General features: G+C 42.2%; 1 protein-coding gene across 1 annotated transcript in view; it reads left to right on the plus strand.

Annotated features, from left to right (window-relative positions):
* GLB1 (galactosidase beta 1) overlaps positions 1–15,926 on the plus strand; it is a 64,747-nt gene that overhangs the window by 37,996 nt on the left and 10,825 nt on the right. Inside the window, exons 7-11 of the mRNA XM_019634420.1 lie at positions 614–688; positions 2,840–2,929; positions 6,483–6,596; positions 7,860–7,991; positions 9,661–9,912. Coding sequence (XP_019489965.1) covers positions 614–688; positions 2,840–2,929; positions 6,483–6,596; positions 7,860–7,991; positions 9,661–9,912 — 663 coding nt within the window. The remainder of the gene's footprint in view (positions 1–613; positions 689–2,839; positions 2,930–6,482; positions 6,597–7,859; positions 7,992–9,660; positions 9,913–15,926) is intronic.

The following is a 15,926-nucleotide window of genomic DNA, read 5'->3' on the forward strand; positions in this document are numbered from 1 at the left end:
CCCAGATTCACCCATATCAACATTTCATTCTATTAGCCTCATCATTTACCACCCCCCCACCCCCCCACCTCACCTCCCTCTTGTGTTTTCTAAACCATTGGAGGGTGGCCTACTTCATAACCCTTTTCCTTCAGCGTGTATTTTGTAAGGATAGGTAGGAATATGCTCTTAGATAACCATGGCAAATTTAACATTGATGCAAAGCTTTAATCTACCAGTAAAGATCTAATCTACAAATAATATTTTTTCTCACCATAAGCTACCTCCCTTCAAATTCTGTTTTGCCAGGTACCTTTTTCTTTTTCTTTCCTCTCTCCAGTCTTCTGCTATCACCCTCATTCTCTCTACTTGTTTTGCTCTCTGTTTTGAAGTCTTTGTTCCATGATTATTTGAATGATTCCTGGGGCGTAAAACACAGGCGTACAGAGATACACTCTTAGAAGTAAAAGCTTTACTTGTAGAGGAAGTCTTTTGTTCCTTTGCCTTTCCAAAAATCAGTGGCACTGTTGTTTCAGCCTTAGACTGTCCTTTTAAAAAACGAATTGTATAGATATTTTTCTGAGGGTTTAACAGCTTTTTTTTTTTTTCCTGCCTTTTTCTCTCTGGTTTATAGTTTCAAAAAGTGCCAGAAGGTCCTATCCCTCCATCCACACCAAAGTTTGCATATGGAAAAGTTGCTCTGAAAAAGGTAAGACATAAAAATAACCTAAACGTTGAGAGTGAGGAAGTGAAATTGAGCAGTTGTGAGTGAAAGTGTTATGCTGGGGAATCGGTTCGTTAATTTTCTGTGAATTTGTTTTCTTTGAGACTGATGGGGTAGATGAAGTTTCTGGGAAAACAGGGACACGGGAGGTGAGAGGATGTGTGTGCATGTTGACAGGGTGAGCAAATAGACATGAGCAGGAGTAGGGAGATGTTCTAGATCATTCAGATCATTTTGGTTCAATTATCAGTTTCCAAAGCAGTCCCAGGAGCCTTGAGGGGATAACATGCCACCTTGTTGTTATGACTGGTGAAGTTCTTTTTTATAATTCACCTTTTTAAAAGGGTTTCTCAAAAGCCACAAGCATTTTGTTAGGTCTTTGCCTTAAATTACACACTCCCATCTCTAAATCATGTCCTAATTTTTGTGATCTGTGGTTTATATGGTGAGTGGGACATCAGGGGAAATGCTAGCAATTAATCATAAATAGGGGTTGAGGACAATTTATTCTAGGAAAAGAGAAAAAAAAAGAGAGATTTCATTTAATAATAATCAGAAGTGATGTAAGCCAAAGTCAATTTGTTTTGACCATCTGTGTCTTCAGGTTTTCCCCTCTTATAATCCCTAACTCCTACATGTATGAACTCACAAGAAAAAAAACAAAACATGAACAGATTTCTTAAGAATCTTGATATTCTAAAATAGCATCATAAGTTTTTATCTTTAAGCAAAATCCTAAACATGATTGTATGATTTTTTTCCATTCATGAAGCCCTTTGATATTATGGTTGTTTGAGGTCTTGTAACATTTTCCACCTAGTGTCAGATACGTGTGTTACATTCTGCAAAGAATGTGGTTGGTCTCTGCCTGATAGGCATCTGTCTTTAGATTAACTGAACTTTAATCACACTTGCAAAGGGAGCACCTTCTACTTGTTCAGTGCTATTGCTACTTAAAGAAAAGCTAGTTTCTTGGTTTCAGAGCTGAGAAATTATTTTTATACAACAGGAAATAACTGCAAATGTTTAATATAACAACGTTGCTAAGACAAATGTAGCTTAGTGCCTAAAGCATTCTGTTTACTGTGGAGGAGAATTGTGTGAGCAGAAATGGCTTTTCATTGTTAACTAAAGACATTCAATTTAATAGAGCAAGTGGGCATATAACCGAATTAAATTTATGTAGAACATAGTTATGTAGGATAAAACCTTTTGCTGTGAGTTGAATTCCTTTAGTTGTGCAAGTGGAAAAACATCCACGTGAGTAGCTGAATTGATAGAATTGTACTTAAGATTTTTCTTCCTCAATGCTGCACATCAGCAAGGTAACCATGCAAGGTGTTTATAAAATTCCTAACCAGTATCATGTCATGGAAAGTCCTGGGTTCGGAGCCACGCCCAACTGCAAATCCTAGCTCTGCCATTGCTCAAGTGAGCTTCTATGGTCCCCCATTTTCTCATCCCTAACTAGGGTGGTTGTGAGGATTCAATGATGTGTAAAGTGCTGTCTCCCCTGGAGCTTGGTAGGTATCCAGTGCTGGGTAGCTGTTATCATTGTTATTGTATGAACAAGCAACCTGGGTTGCCAGAATCCACAACTGTTTGGGTCGAATATAGTATTTGTTGAGTGGCTACTACGTGCTGAGCCCTGGGGGTGAGCACAGTACAGACCCTGCCCTTAAGGAGCTGACAGCCTGACAAGGACAATGAAGGGAAAAAACTGGTGAATGATACAGGCGTGGTAGGTGTGCTTCGGACAAGTTCAGAGGAGGGCACATCACAGTTACTTACTCGGAGGTGTTGGGGAAAGCTTTACTCAGGAGGTAGTCCCAGACCCTTGGTTTTTGTTTCTTTTAAGGGCCTTTTATATACAGGAGGTTGTATTTGCGAGCAGGTACATTTGAAATTCTTTTTAAGATTACCATCTGTTATTTTTCATGAAGTGTTAGGGAATAGATAGTGATGATTGGAGGTGCCTGGGGAGCAGCCGTTGAGTTGAATTTGAACCATTCAGGTTTATTTTGGGGTTTGGTCAAATCCATTCATGTCTTTGATAATTTGCAAATGACATTGTCCTCAACTCTGATGACCAAGAAGAGCTGACAGTGAGTGAATGCTGCTTTTGTTTCTTTTCAGTTAAAGACTGTGGAGGAATCTCTGAACATTCTGTGTCCCAATGGGCCTATAAAGAGCCTTTATCCCTTGACATTTATCCAGGTGAAACAGGTAGGCCTTCAAAGGTAATACTTCACCTTTCTCTACTTGCAAAAATGTGCTTTCTGCCCTGCCTTGCAGTGCCTGTTCTCAGCACAGGATCTAAACAGTAAGCAGATAGATCAGACCCCAAGCAAACTAATCATGGATTTCCAGACTCTCTTTAGCTGTAAGTACTGTATAGTTAGACTGATCTTTCCTTTCTTTTTCTCCCAGTTCTTATTCTCACTCAAATAGGTAGTAAGTAGCTCAGTCTGCTTCAATGTAATTCTGCGCAGGCTATAAATTGAATGCATCTCTGATCTAATTAATCTTTATTACTAGGTACCAGTGGAAAACCACGATTTTAATACTCAAAAAAGACAATTTAATTATTTGTCCTTAGCTAAAAGGTATAGAGACTGTGTTCTTAATAGATTAAGTTCTTAGAGATTCTTTTTCTTAATTTTGAAGACAACAGAAAACAGAGCACATTCTGTGTGTGTGTGTGTGTGTGTGTGTGTGTGTGTGTGTGTGTGTGTGTGTGTGTGTGAGTGATCTCCAGGCACTGCCTCATCTTTCTTTTAAGAGCTTTTCCAACTTTTAATTTTGGAAAATTTCAAATCTATAAAAGTTGCAAGAATAGCACAACAAACACCAGTATCACTTCCACCTAGAGTCACCAAGTTTTAACAGTTGCTTCACTTGCTTTATCTTTCTATGTATGTATGTAGTCACCTGCTGGTTTTTGTTTTTGTTTTGTTTTTTTAAAACATTTGAGTTAGTTGTCAACATCATGACACTTCGCCCCTAGATACGACCAGCATATCTCTTTGAAAAAGAAGGACATGTTCCTACATGACCACAATATCATGATCACACTTAAGAAATTTAATACTGATGCAATCCAGTTATCTAATATACATTCCGTAGTCAAGGATCCCTGGTCATTTCAATAATGTGCTTTATAGCTTAACTCTTTTTCAATACAATAGCCAATCCATGATCACTCATTACGTTTAGTTATAATGTTTCTCTAGTCTTTTTTCATTGGAAACTCTTCCTGAGTGTTTTTCTCTCTCTCATGACATGAACATTTCTTAAGAATTCGGGTCAGTTGTTTCACAGACCACCCCTCCCTGATTATATTCAGTAAAACATTTTTGGCATAAACACGACAAAGGTGATGTGACCTTGGGGCACCATATCAGGTCAGTTTGTCCCTTTGTTGCCATGTTAAGTTCCCTCACTCAGCATTTCAGCCCCATTTTCTTGAACTGGAAAGTTATCTGGGCCCTCTTCTCTGACTTTCTGTAGAGATTGACTCCTGGAAGGTGTCTGAAAACTAAGGTGATATAATAATAACATATCTTATCTCAGTTTAGTGTGTTTTGCCTCCAGTTACTATTTCTACACTTGTAGAATTTTACAAGAATGTTTATTCCAACAACTGTGGTTTGTGATAAATAAAATGAATAGTTAAGTTCCTCCACCCATTACTTTTTCTTTAACCTTGGCTAGAGTTCCTCCTTTCGCTCTGGCACACCCTGGCTGTATGGCCATGTCTTCATCTGTAAAATAGAACCTGCCTTCTCCACCGAGCAGGGCCATTGAGCATGTCAGGCAAGACGAGGACACTGGAGCCGCTGGGACCTGGGAAGTGGATTCCGGGTTAATGTATAGACACTGGCAGTCATTGTTCTTTCTCAGACCCCTTCTGCTTTCTGACCCTTGACCAAGGCAGTGCTCTTGGATCGGATGGGGCTCCCTGGGCCCTGGCTGTTTTGGGTCTGGAGCAAGCCCACGAAATGTTCATTTCCAGTGAAACCCATGAAGAGCACAAGTGCAGGGAGTGGGGTGCAGCCCTGGCATCCCTGCAGCTGCCCCCCTCTGCCACAACCAAGGGGCCTCAGCCACACCTTGGTAGGGTGCATCAGAGTTTCTGCTCCCCTCTGCGAAGCCCTTCGCAAAGGTTCCCTCACCCTCTCTGAATTAGGACTTACCCCTTTGGTTACTTTCAAAAGAGAAAGATGCAGATTTGGGGTCTGGTAGGGAGGCATCCTGTGCTTAATGGTTTGGGTGGTGGCACCAATGGTATTTCTTGAGTTCAGCCCTTTTCTGCAATGCAGGAATGCAGGTTAACTTTTTTTTTTCAGCACTTCCAAATCACCTTCCCACTTGCCTGAAGTGCACTTCTTTGCTTTCCAAGAACTAGATGTGAGGACCTTCTTCTCTGTTCCATGAGGGGTTTCCACCTGGATTCTTTTCTTCGACTCAGGATTGGCCCAGCTCACCCCCACTAATGTCCACAGCAGGGACATCACCAACAGCCTGCGACGGCTGTTGCTGCCAAGGCTCATTGTTTGGGGCCCTCCTTTCAGACCAGGGGTACCAGCACCTAAAAGTTTTCTGACTTAGCAGCAGGTTACAGCCCCATCTCTCACTGTCTGTGTTTCCCCCACTCTCCCACTTTAAACAGTTTCTGATTGACTCTTGTTTTGTATGTTAGAGCAGATTTAGCCCAAGAACCTGGAGAAAGTTCTACTGAACATTCTTGACTTCGTTGTTATTTCTGTATGTGTGTGTTTTGTTTTATTTGTTTGTTTGTTTGGTTTGGCTTGGTTTTCTTTGAGGTAACATAACCTTTTTTATTTTATTTTTTTAAAGATTTTATTGGGGAATCGAGGGAGGGGAACAGCTTTGGGGAATCAGGGAAGGGGAACAGACAAGTTGCTGTCCTTTTGTTCTTCAGTCTACTTGTGGAGGATGTTGCTTCACTGGCCCATGTTGGTATTATCTTTGCACTCTTCGCGGCTGAGGCAGCCGCTCACCAGCCATTGGACAGCCGCTCACGGTGGCTCACGGCAGCCTACACCATCGCTGGCGACTCACAGCAGCCCAGCTCTAGGTTGAGCTGTTGTTCACCATCTTAGCTGTAGAAGGCTCAGCGTCACTGGCCCTCATGTGGGATCCGAACCGGGCGGGGCCCTGCTGCTCATAGCTGGCATTCCAAGCCAACTCTTAAACAACGTGCCACTCGGCCGGCCCATAAATAACCTGTATTAAAAAAAACTTTTTAATTTGAGAACAGCCATGGTCATTGGTTACACATTGCTTTTATGCTACAATGGCATAGTTGACTCTTTTAGGGAGGGCACAGTTCACAGTGGCCCATGTGGGAATCGAACCAGCAATCTTGGTGTTATCAGTACCATGCTCTAACAAACTGAGCTAACCGGTCACCTAGGAACCTCTTGATGTATGTGATAGGATCCCCCTTAGTGGTTCTCGGCAAACCACTGAACACGTGCCAGGGTCCCATTTCCTCATGTGGGGAAAGGATGTTTAATAAAACACTCTTCAGGGCTCCTTGCAGTGAACTACTGTGATTGTTGTTCTATGATCTGAAAATTTAAGCCAGTTCCCTTCTATCACATTGAATTTTTCCTGGAGGCTGGGGAAGCATTTCATTCCTAATCGTTTTTAGAATCGTCACTTTCCGACAGATCAAGGGTGACCAAGTTCTCTTAAAATGAACAGCAAAAGTGATGATTTTTTTTCTTTTTCTTGCATCCTTTCTAACCAGTATTTTGGGTTTGTGCTGTACCGAACAACACTTCCTCAAGACTGCAGCAACCCAACCCCCCTCTCTTCATCCCTCAGTGGAGTCCACGACCGGGCCTATGTCTCTGTGGATGGGGTAAGAATTGTCTCTGAACTGTGTGTGTCTGCCCCAACAAGGGGATGTGTGGTCTGAACTTGGTAACTTGCCACTGAGACCTTTGCCCACTTTTTCAACCTCAGGCTCCATCTGTCCTCTTGCTGTCCCTTAGCTCTGCCCCTCACTTGCTGACATGGCCTCACCCAGGATCCATCTGCCCACAGCCATCTTAACTTGTAGAGCTGTGCTCAAGGCCCCACCTTCTCGGAAACCTTCCTGGTTTCCCCAGGCCAAGGCCATCCTCTCTGACTGACCACAGCATTTCACCCTTGTCTTCTTTGCTCCTGGAGGACAGGGTCTATTCTGTATATGCCAGAGTGGTGATTCATTTAACTTTGTGCCTTCATCCTGCATAAGAAATTATGTTCTGAAGGATTGTTTATGATAATTATAGCTAAAATGCATAAAGGACTTTGTTAAAGATACATGGTAGGATTTCCATTCCTCTCGCTGAAATATTCGTGTCAAAGAACACATGAAGAGATTTTTCCTAACCAAAAACTTTGTTCAGAAAATTTAAAATTAAACTATTTCCATTCTATTGTCGTTAGTGGCTTTATTTTCAGTGGGAGCAAGTTTCCAAGACATGGTGTACATACTGATGGCGATTGTTTCTTGAATTCCAATTTAGGAGTTATGGTAGTGAATTATGGTCAGTCATATTAATTTTGTTTTAAACCTCGTCTTTTAAAAAATTCGGACTATGTTGCTGCTAAAATGCCTCCTGTTTTCCCTCTTTCTATTATATAATTTTCGTGGTTAATGCATCATGTCAGGTATTTTGAGGTAAGAATACTCCACCTACTTCTCTGATTTTTATCTCATTTATCTGATTTTGTCTCATCTCACCATGTTGTTTAGAAGCTATATTTTTTTTAATGACTGCCTTTTTGTGCTGTGAGAACACAAAGTGTTCCTGTAATAGGAATCCTCCCCTGGAGTCGTTGGCTTCCATTCCCTTTCTAGTAAAAATAGATACGAAGCAAAACATTTCAGAGTAGAGGAAAAATCTAGACCTTTCCTTGCTCGGAGCTGTGTCTGGCGACTTTTCTACTTGGAAAGCAGTGATTGGCAGAACTTGGCCACCTGGCCAGTGACTTGGACTAAGGGGCCATCAAAGCATTTCCTCCCAATTCTGGTGACACTTCAAGGTGGCCAAATGAGTACTGAGTTAACTGAGCAAACTGCCTCTCTGCCAATCTGTTCACCCTAGTTAATTCTCATTTGGCATTGAACCCACAGGTCCCCCAGGGAATTCTTGACCGAAGCAATATGATCACTCTGAACATAACAGGGAAAGCTGGAGCCACCCTGGACCTCCTGGTGGAGAACATGGGCCGCGTGAACTATGGTGATTACATCAACGATTATAAGGTAGGACAGGCCTTACTGGTAGGAATCAGGTTCAAAGGTTGGCAGGATTGTTGCCTAAGCCATCTGAGAAAGTTTTTGTAAATCTATTTAAGAACTCTCACATATACATTCTTTCCCTCCAGCCCTGTTAACACAGAAGAAATTCTTAAAAGCACACACACTTTGTCAAATTTGATGAGTGAACCTACCCTGATTTGTTTTGCAAAGTAGAAGTTGGGTTATTTTGAAGACCTGTTTTCCTCTGCAGGTGATGAGAAAGTTGAACTTTGCAGACGGAACCCTTCCCTTGTGTTTGAGTTCAGTCATCCTACAGAAGGAAACAGAAGGAGGAAACTACTCCGCTGTGCTTTTCCTCTGCTTATAAAACCCACCTAGTTCTTGAAAGGCACTCCCTTACCAACAAAGCCTACTTAGCGTTTGGTCTGTTCTGTTTTCTGTTCAAAGCCTTGGTGCACTGCCTCTCGCCTCTGTTGGTTACTCTGTGCCCAGGTGTCTTATCCAAATTTGTTTTTCTCACACATATTTTTAGAGCATTACTCGACAAACATTTGCTAAGATCATACTCTGTGCAAAGTGTTCCATGAGGTGCTTCAAGGGATACAAAGATGTTGAGATAGTTCCATGGGTAGCTCACCATCTGCTAGAAGGGGGAAAGCTTGCACCAAGGGAATTAGGACACCAGCTGGTCTAGGACAAGACAGGTATCTGTGGCTATTTCCTGACCCTCTAGGTGACAGTTCAGAGACTGTTCTGAGTAGCGTGATGAAGTTTCATGCCATCCCACTCCATCCTGCCTAGGACATGAGTCATCCCTTTACCTAATGTATCCACACCGTGTACACTACTGCCTGTCAGTCACTTAGTAGTCATCGCGGTTGTCCGATTGACTGTCGCAGTATTGCAGTGCTTATGTTCACATAACCCTCATTTTACTTAATAATGGCCCCAAAGCATAAAAGTATTGTTGCTGGCAATTCAGATGTGCCCAAGAGAAGCCATAAAGTCCTTTTAAGTGAAAAGTATGTGTATATAGGAAAATACATAGCATATGTAGGATTCGGTACTATCTGTGATTTCAGGCATCCGTTAGGTCTTGGAACATAAGCCTCTTGGATAAGGGGAGACTACTGTATCAAACTATTCTCACTTATGTCATCTAACTTAGTCCTTACAACAGGGGAGTGGACTCAGATGTGATCATTCCTATGAGTGCTGCTGAGGAGCTCAAGGTCAAGACTTGCCCTGGGGTATATGTCAGATTCTGCCCCTCCTTTCATCTACAATAGGCTGAATGTTCTTTTGCATCCCTTAGGTTTCATCTTCCATTCTAGCAATGGCTCTGAATCAAACACTGAAGATTGGGGATTTGGGGTCAAAAGCTCTAGTGGCTCAATTCTCTTTCAGTAGAGGTAGAGCCTTTTGTGGGGACCTCCTGGCCTCCAAAGGAAAGAGAAAGCTGTGGTTTGGGAAATGTACCTCTCCCCAAGGAGAATTGATTTCTCCTCAAGCCAGATCTATGTGAATTTGATATACACACAGTTTGAGTCTTGTTTACTGTTGCTGTTTCATATCCCAATCTGTCTTTCCCAGGAATTCAGGGCTGGAACGCAGAGACACTTAAACCCTTTTCCTTCCCACCCCAGCTCATTGCCCTGTTTCTCCTTTGCAGGGTCTGATTTCTAACCTGACCCTCAACGCCAGTATCCTGACAGACTGGACGATCTTCCCGCTGGACACTGAGAATGCAGTGCGCTACCTGAGGGGCTGGCATGGCAATGACAACAGGTGCTATGGTATAGCCTGTGCCCACGACTCATCTAACTACACACTTCCGGCCTTTTATGTGGGGAACTTCTCCATTCCCAGTGGAATCCCAGACTTGCCCCAGGACACCTTTATCAAGTTTCCTGGATGGACCAAGGTACATGCATTCATGGAAAGTGTTTGAATTCAAGCCTCAAATATCTGGTTTTTAGTGTCTGAGAAAGAATCCAAAAGTGCTTCTCATGAAATGCTGTGTGGCAGTTTTGGGAGTAGAGGGTTTTCTGTGTTACTTTACCCATTCATTGGGAACGGGACCAGGGATTCAATGGCCAGCTTGGCGGTGGCAACATACCCCATTTTCATTGACTGACAACTTCCTTTAGTGAATGACAGCTTTTCTGCTTCCTCTAAGAAAAACCGTAGCCCATTTGGATACTGATTATGAGGGACATTCCTTTTTATCCTGAAGAAAATCTGGTCCAGGCAAAGAAGGGAATCCTAAGAAGAGCCTGTTTTTCTTTCATCCATGCCTAACTTCATACTCCCATAACACTCCACTTTCATGCACCCCTGTGCCCTTGGGGCTTCCATCTTTGCCAACATGGTCCTCAACTTTGTCTTGGCCACTTTACTGCCCAGTCACTCTCTTTTATTCTTTGAAAACATTGGCATGTCTTCCTTCACTGTCATTTTCTCCACTTCAAGTCCCATTTTCATCCTTGATGACCATACCATCATCCAGTTATTCGGTCAACAAAATTTTTCCAGTGGCTACTATATTCCCAAACTTTGTGCCAGGCACTAAGGATATAATAATGAATAAAACCAGATGTGGTCCTTGCCTTCATGGAACTTACAGCCAAGTTGGGGAGAAAAACCAAGTTAGATAATTACCAAAATTAAGTGGTAAAACTACAGCTACAGTGGATGCTAAGAAAAGATATTGGGAGTCAATAATTATTGGGGCATTTGATCTTGTCAGGGAGGTCAGGAAGGCTTCCCCTGAGGAAGCGATACGTGAGAGACATGAAGGATAAGGAAGAATTAACATGGCAAAAAAGGAAGAGGAACATGTTCCAGGCAGAGGAGATGTTGTGTGCAAAGGCTACGTGGTTAGAAGGGAAAATGGCGAGTGTGAGGAACTGATGAAGGACCCAAATGTATGAGACACAGAGAAAAGGGCATGTGGTTCAGTGGAGTGAAGCATCTGCAAGGCAGATTGCATGCTCTCGAGGAGTGTAGGGTAAGGAAACGAACACATGAACATAAATATGGATACTTGAGGATAAGCATCCTTTCTCAAAAGTTTGACTCTAAAAAAGAAGAGGAAAAAATATGTTAACAGCTAGAAGAGGACATAAGATGCACATGGAATGTGTTTAATAAATGCACTTTTATATTTTTTGCTTTTTAAATGCTTATGGAAATACAGTTCCATTATCAATTTGTTTGAATATTTTCTAATTTCACAGGGAGGTCTCTTCTTTGACCCATACATTATTTAGAAATGTGTTGTTTAATTTTCATGTATTTGTGGGGGGCATTAGCATATTTTATTTTATTGATTTCTAACTTAATTCCTCTATAAAAGTTCTACAAGAAGGAGAAAAATCTTTATGACCTTGGGTTAGACAAAGACTTCTTAGATTTGACACCTAAAGCATGAGTCTTAAAGGAAATTTTTAATTATTTGGACCTCATTAAAATTAAAAATGTTTTCTCTTCAAAAGAAATCATTAAGAAAATGAAAATCCAAGCCACAAACTGGGTGAAAATATTTTTAAATCATATATCTAACAAAGGACTTGTATCTAGAATATGTAAAGAATATATAAAGAACTCAATAATAGGAAGACAAACAACCCAAAGACAAACAACCCAATCAAAAAATGGACAAAGGACTTGAATAGACATTTCACCAGAGAAAATACACAAGTGGCTGATAAGTACATGAAAATATGCTTAACAGTTAACATCAGCAATCATTATTGAAGTGCAAATCAAAACCACAATGAAATACTACTTCACACACACTAGAATGGCTCTAGCAATAAAAGATGGACAATAACAATTGTTGGCAAGGATGTGGAGAAACAGGAACCCTCCTACATTCCTTGTGGGAATGTAAAATGATGCAAACACTTTGGAACACAGTTTAAAACTTTCTTCAGGTATTTAACATAGAATTACCATTGGACTCAGTAATTCTCCTACATATATAATCAAGAGAAATGAAAACACATCCACCCAAAGACTTATATGTGAATCTTCGTAGCAGCATCATTTATAATAATCTAAAACTGGAAATAGTTCAAATGTCCATCAACTAATGAATGGATCAATAAAATGTGGTATATCCAGACAATGGAATAATATTCCACCATAAAAAGGAACAGACTACTGATACATGCCTACACCATGGATAAATCTGAAAAACATTATGCTAAGTAAAAGAAACCAGACATAAAAGACCACATATTGTCTGATTTCATGTATATGAAATATTCAGAAAAGGCAAAGCTATAAAAACAAAGTAGATGAATGTTTGCCTAGGGCTGATGATGTAAGTGGGCAGCAACTGCAAATGGATATGGGGTTTCTTCTGGGGGTGATAGGAATGTCCCAGAATTAAATTGTGACAATGATTCCACAGCCTTCTTAAATTTATTGAGACTTGTTTCATTGCCTAGCATATGGTATATCTTGGTGAGCATACCTCTGGAATTTTAACCTCTAATATCCTCTCTCTGGCCACATGTTTCTATCCCCGCAATTTTCATGCCTCCCAAGCCTGCTGTTGGATCTTACTGATGACCTGAAACTCTCCACCATTAATGCTGCAGCTCCTTCCTATACAGCCCAGACATCACCACTATCCTTTTTTAAGAGCCATCAACTCACTGGCTCCCTGGCCCTTCTATCTGTCTCCTCGTTCATCTTCCATCTTGAGTGTGTCTACCATTGGCCTTTGCTGGTTCACCAGTAATTAGGCACTGCTGGGGGAACCTCTCCAGCCCATTCATCAGAGCCACAATCCCCTCACTGTCTCCAGCCTCTGGAGGCCCTTAACTTTCCCAGCAGTCCTTGGTTTGTCCCTTCCCCCCTCCGCAGCTGGCCTTTCTAACCTTCACCACTCTCCTTAAGCCACCTTACTTCTCCTCCCACCTCCTAGCTGAGGACTCACCCTCTTGACTGCTATCAGGTGTAACTCCTTTGTTCCCTCTGTTTCCTGTCAGACTTATCTCTCTGCCTCCACCCTCACTTCCTGCCCAGTGGCCTCTAGGAGGAAGTCTAAGCTCTGAATCCCCTCCCCACCTTCTTCCTCCAGACCAAGAACCTGTTCACATACTTTCTCCTCGGGCATTTGTCAGCCTTTCCGTCTTCTTTTCCAAGTCCTGGGTTGCAGCCAAGCAGTGATATCTAGGGTCTCTAGGACCTAAAAACAAAGTAAAGCCCTCCCTGGATGTTCCCACTTTAGCTAGCAGGCTTGATCTTGTTCCCTTGTTCCCTCTTTTTCTCCCCTCCTTTCTTTTCCCCTTCTCCCTCTTGGTGTCCTGCTGTGTCATATCTCTCCCTTGTTCATGCTTTTTCATTCCCTCCCTCTGCCCACCTGGCCATCACATATTCATCTGTCAAGACTGGTATTAACTTCTCTATGAAAACTTCCTAGACCCTTAGTCCAGGAAAGAACTGGGCTCATTCTCCTTTAGGACCCTCTGTGCCTACCTGGACTCAGCACCATGATGCTTCATCGCACTTAGATTGGCACCTAGGTCTCCTCCACTGGGTCATGAGGGGCATTTTAAAAACGTGCCCAGCTTATTCACCATCCTGCCCTCCTTCTGCGCCTAGGTGCTCTCGTTTGCTTTCAGGTGAACGGGTGCACAGATACCTGTGTTGCTGAGCCTCTGAGAAGAAAGCAAATAGGCAAAGTGTAGGCTCTCAGGCAGTCTTGTTAGTGATGAGGGGCTTTGGCTGAGTGCTATGGATACAGTGCCAAGGCAGATGAGAAGACTCAAACACAAATCATTGCTCACTAAGCGGTGTCAGCTTAGTGTCTTAAGAGAAAGCTTTCTGGAGATGCAAAGCAGAAAGACAGCATATCTGTTATAGGAATTATGAGAAGGGTTGGGTAGCTTAGATAGAGCTTGAAACAGACCTGAAGGATGGAAGGCCCTTCCTTCATCAGAATCAGAGGGAATTTCGTCAAGGAAGGAATTTCAAGTGGGAGAATAGTAGAAGCAAATGTGCAGTAATAGAAAAGCATGGGACGTTGTGGAGGTTAGAGGGGGTTCATCTTGGCCAGGTCATAAAGGTGTTACACCCAAGAGTTACAGACCCAGGCGTTCTGCTCGACACTTGAGAGACATTATCTCCATAATCATCAAGAGTGGCAAATGTGGTAGGATGCTGTATTATTTTCTTTAGTTCGCAGATGAGCAGATAGAGGCTCAGAGAGCTAAGGATCTAGTATGAGGTACAGAAGTAGGTGATGGAAAGCTCCCTGAGCCCTAAGTCTGTGTGACTTGAAGGCCCACATGAAAAGCCAGGCAGCATTATACAAGGCCTCAAAGGCCAACGAGGAGCTTGTGCTAATTTTTAATCTAGGCAGGGGCCCTTGACTTATTCCATCAATCTAATAAATGTTCTGCACCTTCATGCTTAAAAAGGATATATACACACAATATGTGTGAATGTGTCAGAGAATTCAGGACCTCCAAAGCCCACCTAATCCATATATGCACTCAAAAACTAGTACACAAATGTTCACACCAGCATTATCCAAAATTGCCAAAAGGTGGAAAAACCCAAATGTCCACCAACTAGTGAGTGAGTAGACAAAATGTGGCATACCCATAGAATGGAATACCTTGCGGCAATGAAAGTAAATGAAGTACTAATGCATGTTGCAACATGGATGAACCTTGAAAATATGTTAAATGAAAGAAGCCAGTCATAAGACGTATATATGGTATGATTCCACTTATACGAAATATCTAGAATCAGCAACTCTATAGACACAGGAAGATTGGTGGTTGCCTAGAGCAAGGAAAGGGGAATGTTGGGGAGCTGAGGGCGGGGCATAGGGAATAACTGCTTAAAGCGTGCAGGGTTTCTTTTTGGAATGATGAAAATATTCTAAAACTGATTATGGTGTCAGTTGCATTAGCTCTGTAGTATACTAAAAACCACTGAATTATACACTTGAAATGAGTGAATTCTATCTGAACACACACACACACACACACACACACACACACACACATACACACACACACACAACACAACACAGGCCCATCCACAGGATTTGTGGACCTGATTTGCACAGGTCTGAAAATCATACATAAAACACAGCATGTGTGTTTCCTGTTATTTTCTGCTGAGCAGTGGTCCCTATTGCTGAGAACTATCCCCTGCCAGCTCCTGAGGTTCTGAATGATCAGCACACACAGAAGAACAGAGAGATCCCACACCCAAAAGGCACTGAGTTCTGACTTTTGGGAGAACAAGCACTTTGGAAGGTGTGGGGTGGGGTGAGGATGGATGAATGACCATTTCTAAGGCTCTGCCTCTGGGCACATTAATCCTTCTCCATCAGGGTGTCGCTGTCAAGGTTCCTGTCCCCAGTCTCTCGGCTTATGCTATTCACTTGCTGTAAAGAAACTACCTTGATTTAGTGAATGAAGTCACTGGTAAGAGTGATTCATGAGATAAAAAGTCATTTTGATTACTTCGGCTTTACTTGAGTCAGATGTGGCTTTCTCGGGTGAAATGCCTAAATGTCAACTGGGATTTCAGTGGGAAAAGGTCAAGTATGTTTCGCTGTGTCCAAGAGACACAGGCCAGCATGTGTCTGTGCAGAACTCGTGTCTGACCACAAACTCCCTAAGATCGGCAGTGCTTTGTGTCATAGGTACCATACCAAAAATGCCCTGTTCTGCCAAGGCCGTGACATTGGTGCGGTTTATCTCTCCTTCAGATTGGTGTGGGTAAGCCTCATACTAATATCCTTTGCAGCCTTCCTGCATTTTTTAGCTGCTTGTAGCAGGTTTGGGTGTGTAACAGAGCATAGTAGTGAGAGGGGTAAGATAATGTCCCACTTTTCCTCAACCAGAATTATGCTTCAAAAAGCTAAGAATCAAAATAGAATACTGACTAAAAGTGGTATTA

This window comes from Hipposideros armiger, unplaced genomic scaffold (assembly GCF_001890085.2).
Source record: "Hipposideros armiger isolate ML-2016 unplaced genomic scaffold, ASM189008v1 scaffold_1644, whole genome shotgun sequence".
Lineage (NCBI taxonomy): Eukaryota > Metazoa > Chordata > Mammalia > Chiroptera > Hipposideridae > Hipposideros > Hipposideros armiger.